The sequence below is a fragment of the Zootoca vivipara genome, chromosome 14, assembly GCF_965207765.1.
Source record: "Zootoca vivipara chromosome 14, rZooViv2.hap1.1, whole genome shotgun sequence".
NCBI lineage: Eukaryota > Metazoa > Chordata > Lepidosauria > Squamata > Lacertidae > Zootoca > Zootoca vivipara.
The window spans coordinates 46171493-46190768 of record NC_142597.1 but is presented as its reverse complement, the minus strand read 5'-3'; the positions used below and the strand labels follow the sequence as shown (position 1 = coordinate 46190768).

At 48.7% G+C, this 19276-nt stretch overlaps 1 protein-coding gene across 20 annotated transcripts in view; it reads right to left on the bottom strand.

The window, feature by feature from the left end:
* Window positions 1–19276, bottom strand: part of LOC118097417 (uncharacterized) — a 32952-nt gene that overhangs the window by 4694 nt on the left and 8982 nt on the right. For 4 of the 20 annotated variants that reach the window (XR_015947095.1, XR_015947089.1, XR_004694031.3 and 1 more), the window contains exons 2-4: window positions 7569–7630; window positions 490–1128; window positions 168–298 (exon numbers count right to left, since the gene is read on the bottom strand). Coding sequence is in view for 1 of the 20 variants with exons in the window: in XM_088658097.1 (XP_088514223.1) it covers window positions 643–646; window positions 966–1128; window positions 7569–7630; window positions 9934–9995 (291 nt within the window). In the remaining 19 variants the exon portion in view is untranslated. Of the gene's footprint in view, window positions 1–167; window positions 299–462; window positions 1129–3807; window positions 5509–7568; window positions 7631–9933; window positions 9996–10874; window positions 11067–19276 lie in introns of those variants that run through there. The other 16 variants (XR_015947102.1, XR_015947093.1, XR_015947091.1 and 13 more) reach the window with 15 other exon arrangements.

Here is a 19276-nt window from a genome sequence, read left to right as displayed (position 1 = left end):
CAGCAGCCCACACACCCAAGGACGCCCCCTCCCAACACTCTGCGCCAGGCTGGCAGGCTCTTCAACCCCTTTCAGGCATCAGCCCCATCGCGCTCTTGAGTTCTCCACGCGCCCCCACCACCTCTGAACCCCACTCCCCCCACCTCAAAGAGGCTCATCTCTCTCACCCGGGACTGAAACAGTCATTTGCTGTTGCCAGAGCTGAGCGTTGGGAGGTGTCCTCTGAGCATGTGCAAAGCGCATTTCCCTTCCTCTGCTCGTGATGGACGCAGGAGCAGCCGGACTCCTCGCTTTCTCTCTGGGTGCGGGAGGGTGTAAAGAAAGAGTAAGTGTGTGTGTGTGTGTGTGTGTGTGTGTGTGTGTGTGTGTGTGAGAGAGAGAGAGAGAGAGAGAGAGAGAGAGAGAGAGAGAGAGAGAGAGAGAAATCATTGAAAGCAAAGCCAGATGTTACTGCACCACATCTTCGTATTATTATATTTTATTATTTACCAAATCTCTCTGTTTGTTTGTTTGTTTGTTTTTACTGCTGGGGCTGATGAAGAGGTCCAATGACACCCAGAGAGCCATATCTCTATTTTCATAGCTGTCTGACAGGCAGAAACTCAGAAGGGCAATCAACCTCTGAAGGGAAATGCGGAATCTTCACCTTGATAATATCACAGGAAGGAAGCAAACAGTTTTGCGGATCACAGAGAAACTTCAGCATCCCTCGCGCCCAGGACTACTCCCTCCCTCCACCCTGTGCCACGCAGTGGGGAACCCCTTCTCATTTCCACTCTAAAGGAATCCCCAAGCTTCTAGTCCTCATGGCTGCAGAGAAGCATTTGAGGGTCGGTGAGGATTGGCTAAACCAAAGAGTTGCTCCTTGCAGGAGAAGAAGCTTCTCTTAGGCCCTTCCCACGCCCTTTTTTTGAGGAGGCTCAGACCACCCACCCCATTTTCTCGCTCTTTAAGGTGGTCCTCACCACCATCCCGTCCCTGTGAGGTCCATTTTACTTCCGATGAAGCAGATTGAAGCTCCTGAAGGTCTCACGTCTGGAAATTCTGCGGGGCCCTGATCCTGAGCGCAGTCCCTGCAGGCTGCAGAGTTAGCACCCTTTTGCTCAGCTGGGCTTCCTTCTGGGTAAACTGTTGTTGAAATAAGAAAGTTACATTTATTATAGGAAATGCGCATTTGGATAGGAAAATAGTTCCTAGTTCTAGGTGATTTGGCAATACAGGCAAGCCGCGTTCGCCGCCTTTGTTCTGCGCGCAGGGATAGAGCCAAAAAGACAAGAACTACCCCCAAGAGAAACGGGGGGGGGGAGGAAGTGAGAGCTTCAACCTGAGAGTATCGGTCAGCACGGAGATCAAAGGACAAGGAGACAGTTTAGGAATTGGGTTCCCTTCTCCGTCTGCTTTAACCCTTTGCAAACCGCTGTACGCCAAGACATGCAAGGCAAAGATTCCTAGGTTTGGACTGCACATCATACAGGGCCCAGCAGGGGGTCATTATCATGGGAGGGGGGGCACCGGCAGCCATTCACGGGATGTTGTTGGTCCCCAACTCCCAGCAGCCAGAGAGGATGATGGGAGTTGCAGTCCAGCAGCGTCTAGAGAAGACATGGGGGGGGGGGAAGGTTTGGGCCAGCCAATTGAAAACTTCCTGTTTCCTCCTGGCTGGAACATCCTTCCTTTGCATGTGATTAGAGGTGGGGGCGACCTTACCTGTCCAGGTAACAAAAGGACAAGGCATGCTGCCACACACTCTCTTTTTCACTTCCTTCCTTGTTGAACCAGCTTCTTAGCTAGAAATGCTCTGCTAGCTTCTCAGCTAGCGGAAGCATTGGGATCAAATCTCCCATATGGGGTAGATGCACAGGTATATATTTGTAACTAAGTCTGCCTTCAGGGATCCAGCTGTGAACTGATGTGAGTAAACAACTTTTATTGACTTTAAATAAGGTTGTTGTGTCTTTATTCTTTTAAGAGGGATAAGAGGAAACTTACCAGGAATATACAATTTAATACTGAATTGTATAAAATAGCGAGAGGCTTAAACAAGCCTGCAACCAGCTATCTGCTGTGCATGCAAAAGGGGAATGTAAATTCTGCTAAGTGAAGAACCAGTGAAGGCGGTGAAGGTCCTGTGTGAGTGCCTGGAGGCGGTTGGCGGATGGATGGCGGCTAACAGATTGAGGTTGAATCCTAACAAGACAGAAGTACTGTTTGTGGGGGACAGGAGGCGGGCAGGTGTAGAGGACTCCCTGGTCCTGAATGGGGTAACTGTGCCCCTGAAGGACCAGGTGCGCAGCCTGGGAGTCATTCTGGACTCACAGCTGTCCATGGAGGCACAGGTCAATTCTGTGTCCAGGGCAGCTGTCTATCAGCTCCATCTGGTACGCAGGCTGAGACCCTACCTGCCTGCAGACTGTCTCGCCAGAGTGGTGCATGCTCTGGTTATCTCTCACTTGGACTACTGCAATGCGCTCTACGTGGGGCTACCTTTGAAGGTGACCTGGACACTACAACTAATCCAGAATGCAGCAGCTAGATTGGTGACTGGGAGCGGCCGCAGAGACCACATAACACCGGTCTTGAAAGATCTACATTGGCTCCCAGTACGTTTCCGAGCACAGTTCAAAGTGTTGGTGCTGACCTTTAAAGCCCTAAATGGCCTCGGTCCAGTATACCTGAAGGAGCATCTCCACCCCCATAGTTCTGCCCGGGCACTGAGGTCCAGTACCAAGGGCCTTCTGGGGGTTCCCTCATTGCAAGAAGCCAAGTGGCAGGGATCCAGGCAGAGGGCCTTCTTGGTGGTGGCGCCCGCCCTGTGGAATGCCCTCCCATCAGATGTCAAAGAGAAAAACAGCTACCATATTTTTAGAAGACATCTGAAGGCAGCCCTGTTTAGGGAGGCTTTTAATGTTTAATAGATTATTTTATTTCAAGCATCCCCAAACTTCGGCCCTCCAGATGTTTTGGACTACAATTCCCATCTTCCCTGACCACTGGTCCTGTTAGCTAGGGATCATGGGAGTTGTAGGCCAAAACATCTGGAGGGCCGCATTTTGGGGATGCCTGTTTTATTTCATTTTTCTGTTGGAAGCCACCCAGAGTGGCTGGGGAAACCCAGCCAGATGGGTGGGGTATAAATAATAAATATTATAATATTATTATTATTAAGTAAAGTGATGCATGGAAGTGAGAGCTGGACCATCAAGAAGGCTGATCGCCGAAGAATTGATGCTTTTGAATTATGGTGCTGGAGGAGACACTATGATTCTATGATTCCCATGGACTGCAAGAAGATCAAACCTATCCATTCTGAAGGAAATCAGCCCCGAGTGCTCACTGGAAGGACAGATCCTGAAGCTGAGGCTCCAATACTTTGGCCACCTCATGAGAAGAGAAGACTCCCTGGAAAAGACCCTGATGTTGGGAAAGATTGAGGGCACAAGGAGAAGGGGACGACAAAGGATGAGATGGTTGGACAGTGTTCTCGAAGCTACGAACATGAGTTTGACCAAACTGCGGGAGGCAGTGCAAGACAGGAGTGCCTGGCGTGCTCTGGTCCATGGGGTCACGAAGAGTCGGACACGACTAAACGACTAAACAACAACAATATTAAGTAAAGGAACTTGCTAGCACAAGCTAGGAAGGATATTAATAAACAATATATCCTCTCCTGCCTCCCTGAACATTCCATATATATAATTATTATAGCTCACAATCTTACTTTAAAAAGTGTGAGATGGGAAGTGCAATGGGCAAGGTCATGGAAAGGGAGACAGCATGGTGCAGTCACAGTCTCTCAGCTTAACCTACCTTGGAGGGTTGTTGTGAGGATAAAATGGCCCACTGAAGATTTGGTCACTTCAAGCAAACCTATGCTCTGCTGGGATCTGAAAGCCCACATTGCCTTTTTAAATTTTCTGGTGCATTTTATTTATTGCTTGCTATGTTTTGCTATGTTGAGTTTAGATCTGATTTGTTTCATAAAACGTATTATATGCCGCTTGACTGTAAAAAACAACCTTCAAAGCACTTTACAAAAGCTATCAGTTAAAAAGCAATTAAGAACAACTATTTGAAACCTTCAAAAAACAGTTAAAATAATGACGAGCTAAAAACCGGATTAACAGAACCACGGTACTGTGGAGTTGGAAGGGATCCCAAGAGGCATCTAGACCAACCCCCTGCAATACAGAAGTCTCAACTAAAACATCCATGGCTAAAACCTATCAACAGTACAGTACATGTCTGGAGAAGTTCTGTCTAAACAAAATTGCTTTGAGGAGGCCCTGAGCTGTTAAGGGCTTGGCTGAATGATCAGTTCGATGCGTTTATATTCCCCCTATCCCTCAAGGACTTGAGGCGGAGTACAGTTATCCTCGCCACAACCCTGTGAGGTAGGTTCTGGTCCTAGCAGTCCATACCGGCTCCTTATAATTGAACACACATTAGTGATGCAAGATTAGGGAGGTCAGGAACAGGAAGCCGCCCATATGTCCTAGCCAAGGTTTTGGGTACACAGTAGGTGGAAAACCAACGGGTGTAGCTTGCTGCGATCAGCACAGTGTTCCCTGTTGGATATCTGCCTGTCATGCAGCTGTCAAAGGCAGAAGAGCTCCCGCTTCTGTCTTTGCAACGAGGCTGGGAGCTGCCAGCTGCCAGCTGCCTGCCCCCTAGGGAAAGGGTGCCAGTGTTTGTGGAGCTCCGTGGCATTCGGGGCACGTCCTTCTCGACCCACCGGGCAAGGCAAAGCCAAGCCATGCCAACCCCCCAGCTCCTGAACACCCCCCCCCCCGGCTGCTACCTTCGTCACTCGCTGAGCAGCGTCAGCAAGCGCCGCTGCTGCTCCGGCAACGGGCGTACTAGCAGGGGCAGGTGCTGCCACCCGGTGGCCACAGGAAGGTACTGCAGGGCCAGCGCGGGCGTGACGCAAACACGCGGCAATTATCACGCCAGCAGTGCCAAGGCTAGCCGGGCACGCTCAGCCCTCCAGAGGGATGGCGAACGAAGAGGCCTTTTCCTTATCGGGGTGCCAGCAGGATCTCTGCTGCACCCACAGAGGCTGGCATTTGGGGAATGGGTAGGATGGTTTTATTACGGAGGGGAGGGGGTTAATGGGGGGGGTACCCAGCCAAGACATCAGAAGCGTTGGCCTCCTGAGCTCGTGTGCTGCGCTGCAGGGATTTGACAACATCCATTTCCAGAGCAGAGGAGCCCGTTCCGCTGCACAGCATTAGGTGCAAACACCACCACTGATTTCAATACATTCCTCTCTCCCAGCGGCATAATCAGACAAGGAGACCCCGTTCCCAAACATAGAAATTCGCCAAAGAAATAGCCCAATAGATGGTTTCATTTAGTTCCAAAGGGTAGGCTAATAAAAATTGTGGTCCAAGGATGGAGGGGAGGGGACCTGATTCATGGCATGAATGGAACTGGGGCGCCCAAGCACACCTAGGGTAGGATATGTAGTCAAAATAAAAAAAATCCTTCCAGTAGCACCTTAGAGACCAACTAAATTTGTCATTGGTATGAGCTTTCGCCTGCATGCCCACTTCTTCATGCACACGAAAGCTCGTACCAATGAGACCAAACTTAGTTGGTCTCTAAGGTGCTACTGGAAGGACTACTTGTTTCGACTATGGCAGACCAACTACCTGTAACTAGGATATGTAGATATGTTCATTAACTCGCATGAAGTGTGGACTTGAACCATACATGATGGCCAGGGGCATGTCTGGATCTCAAGGCCTGGCACCACAGTTTTTTCCATGACATACCGATGATGTTTTGATGCTGCTGTGTTAAATGTATCATGGGGAAATGTGGGGACTCTTGTGGGAATGATGAGGATAGTAGGAGAGGATATATTGATTAAATATTATCCTTCCTCACGCTAGTGAGCTAGTACCTTAGCAGAGCACATTCCCTTGTACGTTGCAGGAAGCCAGTTGATGGATTCATGAGAATCATTTGAGTTAAGCAATCCAGTGTGGCTTGTCGAGATTGGATTGTTCCTGGTAAAACCCCTTTAGTTCCCTCTTAAAAACAATAATGACACAACAGTTTTCTTTTCAAAGTAATGATAAGGTTTACTGGCATTCAGTTCACAGTATGAAGGCAGCTTTAGCTCAGGTGTCAGCAACCTTTTTCAGCCATGGGCCGGTCCACCGTCCCTCAGACCATGTGGTGGGCCGGACTATATGGGGGGGGGGATGAACGAATTCCTATGCCCCACAAATAACCCAGAGATGCATTTTAAATAAAAGGACATTTTCTACACATGTAAAAACATGCTGATTCCCAGGCCATCTGTGGGCCAGATTTAGAAGGTGATTGGGCCCCATTTGGCCCCTGGGCCTTGGGTTGCCTAGCCCTGCTTTAGCTGGTAGTTACAGTTACAGAGAAAAGTGTGGGTTCATCCTCTGCGAAGGATGAGCCCATGTGTTGATGGCTGACAGCCAACAGGCAGCAAAAGGAATAATGGAGAGAAGGGATCAAGAGAGAAAGATGGCTGCACGACTGGCCCTTTTGTGGGGCCTGCCAGGGTCATGCCCATCTACCTGGTCACACACAGGGGGAGGATGCTCCGGACCAGGTGTGACAGGAAGTCCTCCTGGCTGGAGCAACATTCCCCTCTGTGTACACTCTAGTCTAGGCAGATAGGAAATGTGGTATTTGACTGTTTCAGTGATATCACATCCCACAACTCTTAAGAGCCCGTGTGCCCTTTTGTTTGGGCTTTCTTTTCCCTGATTTTGTTTGGGAGTTGGGAACCTTATTGCAACAATAAAACGACCAAGGCTTCCTAGCTGCTGTTCTGCTTTGATTTGCCTGGCTGAGGTCTCTTGCTTGAACCTGATCGATTCTGAATCCGCAGGTCTCTAGACCCTAGCGAAGTCGGGAAATGGTTTAAGTACCGTACCCCAAGATTTTGTCCATATCAACCTTTCTGGGATCCCTTCCAACCTCACAATTCTAGGATCCTTTGCTTCATTGGAGGTTTTTAAACAGAAGTTTGGGGGCCACCTGTCAGGGATTCAATAGCTGCATTTCCTGTATTGCAGAGGTTGGGGTGACCATTGGGGACCCTTCAAGCTCTACAGTTCTATGATTTTGTCTGCACACAAGGGGGCTCCCCTCCTCTCCCCCACCCACTTCCTCACAGCCCTTGTCCCTCCTGGCTGTTTCCCATCCAACATAAGCCGCCCATCTGCCAGACCTTGGCCAGAGTCTCCCTCTCCAGCTGCAGTTCTCCTTTGCCCAGTGAGATGGGCCTCTCTCTCTCCCTGGAGAAACTGGAGGGCTCTGGCATTAGGGCAGGGAATGTCCCCCCACTTCCTTCCTTCCTTCCTTCCAGACCCAAAGGGGACTTTACGGTTCCCCCACTTTCCTCAAATCCAGAGCCAGTTGCAAAAGGATTAAGTCACAATTATGGGGAGGGAGGAGAGCAGGATGAGGCCTGAAGGTGCGAATGGGCTGAGAGGAGGGACCTCTCAGATAAAGAGGCTTGGAAGTAAGGGCGAGGAGGGCTCTCTGGATTCTCAAGGAGGAGGGATAGGAAGGCTTCTTACCACACGCCACCCTCCGAAGCCCGTCTGGGGATGTTGTTGCCAGGGATCTTGGCCAACGCGCCCTAGAGAGAGAGAGAGAGAAACCAGAGCAGGGTAGTTGGGCCTTGGCCCCCCATCTCCCCAGAAAGGGTCCTCTGGGCTGGCACGGGGGAGGAAGCCAGCAGGAGGATTAACAGTTCCCTGCGCCTCTAGCGTGGCGTCGCGCTGAGAGTGGTTTGGAGCGGGCAGCCAAGGCGCTGCTAATCGAAGCCAGGTGTGGGGGGCTTTTTGAGGGGGGGGAGGCTCGGAAATGGGGGCTTGTATCCTGTCCAAGTCAGGCCGGTCCTGGGCCCACCGCTGAGCATGCGCCAAAGCCGCAGCTGCTGCTGCTGCTGCTGGAGGAGGGAGAGAGAGAGAGAGAGAGCGCTGGCTCCCCGCATCTGGCCTGCCTGCGTCGCGTCCTCGCGCGGTGATTAATGGCGGGGAAAGGAGGGGGCACCCAGACCCCCAGACCCCCCTGCCGCGCCAATGAGTTCACCAGAGCCTCGCTCCAATGTGCGGAACTCGTTGAGGGGAAAGGCGCCCTCTCCGCGCGCGCGCACGCCACCCCGAAATGCGCCTCGCACTGCTCGCGCGCAGCCAGAAAGGGGCCACGAAGCCAGTTTCATTCTCGCCCCTCCTCCCCGGTTCCCGCTTGGGCACGGCGTGGAGAGTCATCCCGAGAGCCCTGTAGAAGCAGGATCAGGCCAAAGGGTCCAGCCCAGGCCAGCCTCCTGTCCTTGCCAACCAAATGCCCCCGACATAAAGTGCCTCGGGAGGTTCCATAAGAACATAACCAGAGCCTGCCCGGGGGTTGCTGGATCGGGTAAAAAGGGGCCCATCTAGTCTTGTATCCTGCGTACAACCAGATGCCCCAAACGGGAAACCCACAAGCCAGACATGGAGGCAACAGCCCTCTCCCAGCTTGCAGTTTGGAGGTAGGCTGCCCGTGTGCCTGGAGGTTCTGTTTAACGATCCTGGTTAATGGTGGCCTTCCCAAAGGGGGCCCATCGAGTCCAGCGCCCTCTCCTCACTGTGACCAACCAGGCGCCCCAAAGGGACCTGAGCACTTACTTGAGCAACTCTCCACTGTTTGTTCCCCATTGCCTGGTATACAGAGATAGACTGCCCCTGGGCATGGAGGTTCTGCTATCACAGCAGGCCTCTGATTGGAGGTTCTGTTTTACAATCCTGGCTAACAGCCTTCCCGAAGGCCCCCTGAGTCCAGCCTCCTGTTCTCTCAGTGGCCCAATTGGGGGAAGAAAGGAAGCCCCCAAGCAGGACCTGAGTGTGGCAACTCTCCTCAGCCCAGTTGCGATTCCCAGGAACTGGCATGCAAATCCATTTCCTGCCTCCGACAGGGCAGGGAGAACAGAGCCATCCCAGTTACAAGCCACTGACAACCTTACCTTCCTCCGTGAATTTTCATAACCCTTTATAAGAGTGTTGGAAGAACCTGGCTGCAGCTGGATCAGGCCAGTGGGGGCCCATTCAACCCACCTGAGGGATGTGGCCCTCCAGACCTCCCTTATCTGGCACTTGAAAATCTCCGCAGGGTGGCAAGAGGTGTGTGTGTGTAGAAAGCAACCTATCCTGGGAAGGCAAAATTTGCATGTGTTGCCCCACCCACTTTTGCCTCTGGCTCCACCCACCACTGGCATGTGGCCCCCAACTGCTGCCACAGAAGAGAATGCGGCCCTCAGCTGGGAAAGGTTAAAGCAGCCCACCTTGACCTCAGATCTCAGCAAGGTTTCCCAACTGAGAACAGGATATTGGCCTAGATTGGTTTGATCTAGCAGGGCTATTCATATGGATGTATACTGTGATAGCAGAACCTCCATGCCCAGGAGCAGTCTACCCGATGATGGCGAACAACAATTAGATGGGTGCTGTTGTGCTCAGGGCCTGCTTGTGGGCTTCCCATTGGAGCATCTGGTTGGCTCCTATCAGAACAGGATGCTGGACTAGATGAGCCCCCCCCCCTGGGCCTGATCCTGCAGGCTTTTCCGTTCTTATGTTCCTGCAAGTCCTGCAAAACACCCGCTGTTGATTATTGCAGATGAAAGCAGACTCTTGATGTTTTCCTGCTAAACTTATTTCACAAACCTTAATTTGTGCTTGTTAGGAGTGAGGTGTGTGTGTGTGTGAGAGAGAGAGTGAGTGGGGGTCTTTGCCCCACACCTTGTGGCAATATTCTCTCCCCCCTCCCCCTGCCCCTCTCCAGGAGGGGGAAACCTCAGGTGTCAGTCAACGCAAGGCCTCAGGGACACAGCGGCTTGTCTTCAGGTTGCCAGGAGGTGGGGGGGGGCTGCCTGTGTGATTTATACATAACAGACCAATAAATTACCTGGATGAGGCCTGGGGGACCCATTCCTCACACCAGCCATGCAGAGTCTGATGCCAGAACCTCTCCAAAAAAGAGAGAGAGAGAGAGAAGAAATTGTTTCCAACAATTAGCCGAAGATGAAGCAAAGATGAGAGTTAATTTCGGGGGTGTGGGGTGCAGCTAAGTTTGTGCCTTTTGGGGTCTCTGATGGTGCCCCTTTTGTAAGTTTGGTCAAGAAGGAAATGCAATATGAGGGGAGCCTTTCTTCACAATGCACGGTATTTATTCATTTTGTTTTGAAATTCATTTATTTATATTCCTCTGAGAAGTTCAATGGGACACGGATACTCCTTTGTCTCACCCTTTGCTCCTCAGAACAATCCTGCAAGGTAGGTCAGAAGAGTAAGAATCATAGAATTGTTTGGAGGGGTCCCCCAAGGGTCATCTAGTCCGACCCCCTGCATTGCAAGAATCACAGTCAAAGGATCCCTGACAGGCCTCTGTTTAGAAACCTCCAGGAAGGAGAGCCCACCCACTTCCAAGCGAGTTTGTCCCACTGACTGTCAGAATGTTCTTCCTGATGTTGAGTCGGGTCAGGATGAGAGATGGCAGCTGGCCCAAGGTCACCTCAGCGAGCCTCTTGGCTGAACAGGGACTTGAACCCAGGGCCTGCCAGGTTCTAGGCTGGCACTCTGACTGCTAGACTGCCACTGCCTCATTGCCTGGCATCTTGACTCAGTATGAGTCCCGTTTTGTGTCTGTGACACTGCCTCACCAAGTCTCAGGCCGTTTTGTCCTGCTGCCTCAAGCGGCTTCTTCTTTGTTTTTGGAAATGTGGGAATGGAACCAAGGAACTTCTGGATGCAAGACCAGACTCCTTGCTTACCCACCCAGTACTGTCGGCTCTGACTGGCAGTAGCTCTCCAAGGTCTCAGAGCAGAGATGTCTGCCTTTTGCAGCACCTGTTGCTCCTTGAGCCTTTATAACTGGAGACGCCGCTGGGGATTGAACCCGTGATCTTCTGTCTGCAAAGCGGGTCCATTCCATGCAATGTGGGAACAGGGCCTTGTGCGTGGTGGCACCTCCTCCTTGCAATATTAGACATCTCTGTTGCCGTTTTGCTGCCTCCTAAAGGCCTTTATCCCAGTCTCCATCTGCACTGGAACAATTTTCAGACTATTTTCATACGGAATCTAAAACACTTGTTTTACAATTGTGCCTATTCCCCCCCCCCCATTTTACAGTTGCATGTTTTATTGTTGCCGCCCATCCCTGGGACCTTGGGGTAAATGTAATAAAAGTAAATTAAGAGCAGCTGCTCCACTGCTGAGATGTGGCCCATTCCCCAATGGCATCTTCAGGTAGGGCTGTGAACGTCCCCTGTCTTAAATCCTAGAGAGCCATTGCTGCCAGTCACTCTAGGCAATAACTGAGTTAGGTGGACCAGTGGTCTGACTCAGTATAAGGCAGCTTCCTCATAGAATCAAAGGAATGCAGAGTCGGAAGGGATACCCAAAGGTCATCTAGCCCAACCCGCCGCAATCCAGGAATCTCAGCTAAAGCATCCAAGACTCTGCTTAAAAACCTCCGAGGAAGGAGAGGCCACCACCTCCCGAGGGAGTCCGTTCCGCTGTCAAACAGCTCTTACTGCCAGAAAGTTCTTCCTCTGTTCCTGTTGATATCAGTCCTTTGTTAGGAACCATGGAGACTGGAAGCCTACCTTATTCTTAAGGAAAGGAATGTTGCCTAGAGACGTAGGAGGCCTCAAGTTCAATCCCTGGCAGCATCCCCAAGTAGTGTGGGGTGTAACATAAGCAGTCAAGTACAACACTTCCTGTTTGCCTAGAGTGGACACGGAAGGGCGATGTTGATTCAGCCAGTTCCACCTGGTCTGCAGCATCGTCCCCCTGCATGTGACCAGGTAGGTGGGCATGACTTCTTATTACTTTTAAAAGAAGCTTCTTTTGTCTTTATTCTTTTTAGGAGGGGTAAGAGAAGCCTTACCAGGAACAGGACCCAATCTGAACAAAGGTAAAGGTAAAGGGACCCCTGACCATTAGGTCCAGTCGTGACCGACTCTGGGGTTGCGCGCTCATCTCACATTATTGGCCGAGGGAGCCGGCGTATAGCTTCCAGGTCATGTGGCCAGCATGACAAAGCCACTTCTGGCAAACCAGAGCAGCACATGGAAACGCCGTTTACCTTCCCGCTGTATCGGTTCCTATTTATCTACTTGCATTTTGACGTGCTTTCGAACTGCTAGGTTGGCAGGAGCTGGGACCGAGCAACGGGAGCTCACCCCGTCACAGGGATTCGAACCGCCGACCTTCTGATCAGCAAGCCCTAGGCTCAGTGGTTTAGACCACAGCGCCCTAAAGAGATTCAAACAAATCTACCAATTAGCTTCCTGCTGTATATGGGGGGGGGCTGCACTCTGCTGTTGACTCACAATCGTGAGTTAGGAAGGATACTATTCAATCAATATATCCTCTCCTAGTATCTACAACATTCCCACAGGTAGGACTGGGAATGTTCCCTGCCTGAAAGAGAGCCACTCAGTGGCAGGACTGAGTTAGACGGACCCAAGGACCTGAATCGTATAGGCCAGCTATTCTGATTTATTTGGAATTACGACTTGCTTCCTATGCTCCAGGTGAAGCCAGCCCTTCATTAAGAACCAGGAGGACTGGAATCTAACTTTATTCTTACGGAAAGGGACATTGCTCAGAGCCCTCAGTCTCAACCCCCGGACTCTCCGAGTGGAGCTTTTCTGAAACTCTGGAGACTTGAACTCTGGATAACGCAGCTTTCTCTGATCAGCCGCCCTGGTTCCCAGCCATGCATGCAGAACCAACAGTGAGATCATCGGATGCCTTCAAAGCCGGGTTCTGCCTCCTGCCAAACATGTTCCTCCTCTCTGCACAGTTGGCAAACTCCTCGCTTTGCACCCATTGCTTGGGGGGGGGACATCCCATAATCTCTGGTTCAGAAAAGGACTTTGCCTCCAACCTGTCCTCTCCAAGTGATCCAAAGGAGATGGAACATCGTTCGGAAAGACCTCTTCCTCCATCTCTTTCGATCATCCCAGAGAGATTATCACAAAGGGCACAAAGTAGCCGAGGGGAAGAGGGCCAAGCTCTGCCTAGTGAGAAGGTCCAAGATTCAGTCTCTGGCAGGTAAGGTTGGGGAAGAATATCAGAAGAGCCTGCTGGATCAGGCCAGTGGCCCATTTAGTCCAGCATCCTATTCTCACAGCAGCCAACCAGGTGCCCCCCTGGGAAGCCCCGCCTGCAAGCACTGGTACTCAGAAGCGTGGCGGCCTCCATCCAGATCAGTGGCCATGACTGCTTCCTGTGGGAGGGAGTTCCACAGTTTAACTCTAAAACTGTGGGATGCAAAGGGTTAAGTGCAGTCAAGTCACAACAATCCCTAGATAGTCCACTTGGAGGACTGAGGAGGAGGATATGACTAAGCGTAGTTTCCTCTTCCTTCACATGCAAATGAGTTGAGGAAGTGGCAGATAAATCCCGAAGGAAACAGCCATTTTCCCTCTCTTGGACCAGACCTCTTGGACTACACACATCTTAGTGAGTCTCTCCCTCAAGGCCTCCAGCCTAGAGAGAGAGATGAGATGGAGTCTCACTTCTTATAAGTGAACTTCACAATGTATATATTACCTTTTAACTAAGCAAGTCTACCTCTTGAGTGTGCTGTACCTCGAGATGCTTGTAAGTAAACATCTTTTATACTTTTAAGAGCATTGTGTTGTGTCTTTTCTTTTAAGAGGGAAAAAGGGGAAATACCAGGAAAATACACTTTATTTTAGTGGCTTAAATCAAGCCTGCGCAAACGTTCTTCTGCTGTGTATTTTGCAAAAAGGGGAATGTTTTACTCTGCTAAAGTTTTGTGCTTGCTAGCGCAAGCGGGGATAGGATATATTAAACAATATCTCCTCATCCACATTCCTGAACATTCCCACATAGGGTTATTGCGGCCCAGAGTTGCGTATTTTGTGTATTTTTGAAGGATTGATTTGGATTGTGATTTTGAACTCTGTAGGATTTTTCCAGTTAGGATTTCCTGGTTGAGCACATGGTCTCTTTGTTCTGCAGTGTGCTTGGGGGATTAACTACCCCTCCCCTCCCTCAGAGTTTACAGCACTGAGAAAGCTCAGAGGTAGTGAAGATATTTTTGAGATTTTGAATTTGATTTTTGAAAGATTTTTGAATTTTGGAAATTTTTGAAGTTTTAAGATGGCAAGCTCCAGTTTTGATAGTGAGGCAAGACCAAGTTTTATGCTGCTGGATGACAATAATTTTGTGCAGTGGAAGCAGCGCGTTTTAGTTTATCTTGCTGCTAGGCGTGTTCTGCAGGCCATTAAGGAAGAAAAGCCTACAGGAACCGATGCAGAAGCTTTAGCTAAGATAGAAGCTTGGAGTATTAAAAATGATGAAGCCAAGCACATAATTTTGAGCAGTTTGAGGAATGAGCATCTATCAATGATAAATTTTGAAGATGATGCATCTAAGATCCTAGAGGACATTGAACGCATTTATGCACAATCTACAGAGAGTTCCTATAGATACTTGTTGGATAAGTTACTCAAGTTGAAGATGAATTCTAGAGAAGAGTTTACAGAGCATTTTAAGAATTTTTCTGAGATTGTTCAAAGAATTGCCCTTACTCCCAGAGCCTTTGATGATGTGACTAAAGTAACGTTTATGCTTGCATCATTGGGACCTACGTTTGCTCCATTTAAAAGTATAATGGATCACACAAAGGATTTAACTTTTAATGAGCTTATCAACCATTTAAGAGAGGAATGCAGAGATAGCCTTGATTCTCAAGAAAGGAATCCAAGGAGGAAGGATAGCAGCTATGCATCCAAGCATTTTGGAAAGTCCAGACAGACATCTAGAGAAATAATTTGTTTTAAATGCAATGGGAAAAACCACATAGCAAGGAACTGCAAGAGTCAAAATGGGGATAAAGTTGAATCCCACCCCTCAAAACCACAAGGTGTTAAGAAGGGGAGTCATGAGCAAACCATGTTGATGCAGGAGAGGAGTTTAGCTGTCCAGGATTGTGAAAATAAGCGCAATAAGTGGATTCTTGACAGTGGAGCGAGTTCTCATTTCTGTTATGAAAAGGAGTATTTTAATGAGATTAATGGGGATGAAACCTCTGAAATTGAGATTGCTGATGGCAACATTGTAAAGGCAATTGGTTCAGGAACTGTGAATTTGAAATTCAACGTAGATCATGAAACAATTAATACTAAGATAACTGAAGTTAAGTTTGCACCAAAGCTTAATTGCAACTTACTCAGCGTGTCCAGTTTGGACAGGAAAGGTTTTAAAATTACATTTGAAAAAGGACAATGTATTGTGACTAAGCATGATGAAGTTTATGTTCAAGGCACACTAAAGGATGGTGTATATGAGCTTAATGTTTCAGAGAACCAGCAGAACCAGTCTGCAAAGGTGGCGCAACCAAGTCAAAAGGACGAAGGAAGTCTGGATCTCTGGCACAAGAGACTTGGACACAGAGACACCAACGTTATTCTGGAACTACAGAAAGGTGATCTTGTGAGAGGTCTGCAGGTAAAGCAAAGCAACACAAATACACCAACATCAAAATGTATAACTTGTGTTAGTGAGAAAGCAACTAAACCTTCTTTCCCACGTTGTGCAGAGAAGAGAAGCACTAAAGTATTGGACATTGTCCATACAGATCTATGTGGACCAATGAATGTGTCTTCTCTAGGAGGTAATAAATATATTTTGATATTTTTGGACGATTTCTCGAGATTCTGCGTAGCCTACTTTATCAAGGAGAAGAGTGAGACAGTGGAATTGTTCAGGGACTATCTTAACATGGTCAAGAACAAGTTCCAGCGAGCCCCTTCCATTTTAATGTCCGATAATGGTGGGGAATTTTGTTCACATGAGATGCAGGCCGTCATGGCTAGAGAAGGCATATCACACGTGACCACAGTTGCCTACACACCCCAACAAAACTCAATTGCAGAGAGGAAATTTAGATCCATTTTGGAAATGACAAGGTGCATGCTAAAGGAAGCTAACTTGTCACACAGGCTGTGGGGTGAAGCGGCTCGTTGCTCAGTCTATCTTCAGAACAGACTGCCCACAAAAGGCGCAGAGCGCACACCATTTGAACTTTGGCATGGAAAAGCCCCAAATTTGTCACATATACGTGTATTTGGAAGTTTGTGCTACTATCATGTGCCCAAAGAGCACAGACACAAACTTGATTCCAGAGCGAAGGCAGGGATCCTAGTTGGGTACGCTTCTGGAGGAAAAGGATATAGAGTCTTGGATCCGCAAACTGGCAAGACAAGTTCGCAGCATGTAATTTACTTCGATGAGCAAGGCAAAGTTGATACAAAGGACACTGCCATTGATTGTTCCAAGGAGCCACAGGATGAGGAATTTGTGATTTTTCCTTTTGAACCAATACAAAGTACTAATCCAACTTCTAGTGTCGTAGCACCCCCTATAGGTGACACCCGAGAAGACGTGGAGGTCCAGGCCCCTGGCAGCACCAGAGACGAAGATGATGACGAGCAGCTGTATGGGGATATGCCACTGCTGGAGGAGGATGAGGAAGCTGATGCGGTCGAAAGACCAGAGGTCAGACGCTCATCCAGAACCAACAGAGGTGTTCCACCATTACGGCTGTCCTACCTTACAAGGTCGGCGTCTCCACAGGAACCTTCCAAATGGGAAGAGATAGAGAGGATGCCACCAGATGAAGCCAGTCTCTGGAGGAAAGCTGCTCAGGAGGAGATAGATGCACTTCATCGGAACAGGACCTGGACACTCACAGAACTACCTCCTGGTAAGGAAGCAATTGGAAGTAAATGGGTGTTCAAGGTTAAAAAGGGTTCAGAAGGGGAGGTGCAACGCTACAAAGCTAGGCTTGTGGCACAAGGTTTTTCCCAGAAGTATGGAGAGGATTACGATCAAGTGTTTGCACCGACAGTTCGATACAGCAGTGTCAGACTACTTTTAAGTATTGCAGCATCTAAGCAAATGTCAGTTTACCATATTGACATTGCGACAGCTTTTCTTCACGGCGAAATTTCTGAGCAGATTTATATGAAGCAGCCCAAAGGTTTCATTAAACCAAATGAGGCACATCTAGTGTGCAAGCTGCAGAAAGGACTTTATGGTTTGAAGCAAGCAGCGAGGGCTTGGAACCAGAAACTCCATGAGATGCTGGTGCAGCTTGGGTACAAGCAAGGGACTGCTGATAAGTGCTTGTACACCAAACAAAGGAATGGACAGTTTTCGTACATTTTAGCCTTTGTTGACGACCTTTTAATTTCTACGTCAAATGAGAAAGACTATAAAGACATAGTCAAACACCTCAACAGGGAAGTAGAGGTCAAGGAACTTGGAAAAGTGAAATACTACTTGGGAATTCAAGTTGAGAGAGAAGAGGATGGATCGTTCTTACTCAGCCAAAGGCAAAAGATAACTGAACTGATTGAAAGCATGCAGATGCAGGACGCACACCCAGTTGCGACACCGATGGCCACAGACTTCTTGAAGAATCAACAAGGTTCGAAGTTGCTGCCAAACAACACGCAATACAGGTCAGCGGTCGGCAAACTTTTGTATTTGGTTACCACATGCAGACCTGACCTGGCAAGTGCAGTGGGGATCCTAAGTAGGAAAGTAAGTTGTCCCACTGAGCATGATTGGGCTGGAGTTAAGAGGGTTGTTCGTTATCTAAAGGGAACCATGGACTGTAAATTAAAACTGCCAGCTGTCAGAGACCCTAAACTGCTTGGGTACACTGATGCGGATTGGGCTGGGGACAATAAGGATTATAAATCCACAAGTGGCTATGTTTTTATGTATGGGGACGGAGCTATTGCATGGGGCAGCTATAAACAGAAATGTGTAGCTTTATCGTCCACAGAATCTGAGTACATTGCGGCTTCGGAAGCTTGCAGAGAGATCCCCTGGCTGGATCAGCTCCTGAAGGACTTTGGCGTGCCAAGAACGGGACCTGTCAGCTTGATGGAGGACAATCAGAGCAGTATGAAGCTGACACAAAGTGAAAAGTTCCTTGCACGCACCAAACACATTGGGGTCAGGTACCACTACATACGCCAGGTGATCGAGGATGGACTTGTTGAAATGTGTTACTGCAACACTGACCAGATGACTGCAGATGTCCTAACAAAGCCCCTGCCAAGAGAGAAGTTCCAGGATCTTCGTGGCAAGCTGGGACTCTTGGGTGGTTGATTAAAGTTATTTATGTATGTTTTTGTGTATGTTGTGAATTGCCTGAGAAGGGGTTTTTGTGGGATGCAAAGGGTTAAGTGCAGTCAAGTCACAACAATCCCTAGATAGTCCACTTGGAGGACTGAGGAGGAGGATATGACTAAGCGTAGTTTCCTCTTCCTTCACATGCAAATGAGTTGAGGAAGTGGCAGATAAATCCCGAAGGAAACAGCCATTTTCCCTCTCTTGGACCAGACCTCTTGGACTACACACATCTTAGTGAGTCTCTCCCTCAAGGCCTCCAGCCTAGAGAGAGAGATGAGATGGAGTCTCACTTCTTATAAGTGAACTTCACAATGTATATATTACCTTTTAACTAAGCAAGTCTACCTCTTGAGTGTGCTGTACCTCGAGATGCTTGTAAGTAAACATCTTTTATACTTTTAAGAGCATTGTGTTGTGTCTTTTCTTTTAAGAGGGAAAAAGGGGAAATACCAGGAAAATACACTTTATTTTAGTGGCTTAAATCAAGCCTGCGCAAACGTTCTTCTGCTGTGTATTTTGCAAAAAGGGGAATGTTTTACTCTGCTAAAGTTTTGTGCTTGCTAGCGCAAGCGGGGATAGGATATATTAAACAATATCTCCTCATCCACATTCCTGAACATTCCCACAAAAACTGCCCTGAATCTTCCAACATTCCATTTCATTGGAGGACCCTGCTGAGTTTTAGTATTACATTGAGAAGCCTATGCACTTTCTCCATGCTCTGCAAAGTTTTATATTTCAACTAAACTATCAGGAAGAACTTTCTCCCAGTAAGAGCTGTTCGACAGTGGAACGGACTCCCACAAGAGGTGATGGACTCTCCTTCCTTGGAGGTTTTTAAGCTGAAATTGCATGGTCATCTGTCCAAGATGCTTTAGCTGATTCCTGCATTTCAGGGGGTTGGACTAGATGAGCTTTGGGTCACTTCCAATTCTACAGTTCTTGGATTCTAGGATTCAACAGGTACAAATATTATCACAGTTACAGGTAGGTAGCCCTGTTGGTCTGACGTAGTCAAAACAAAATAAAAAAATTCCTTCCAGCAGCACCTTAAAGACCAA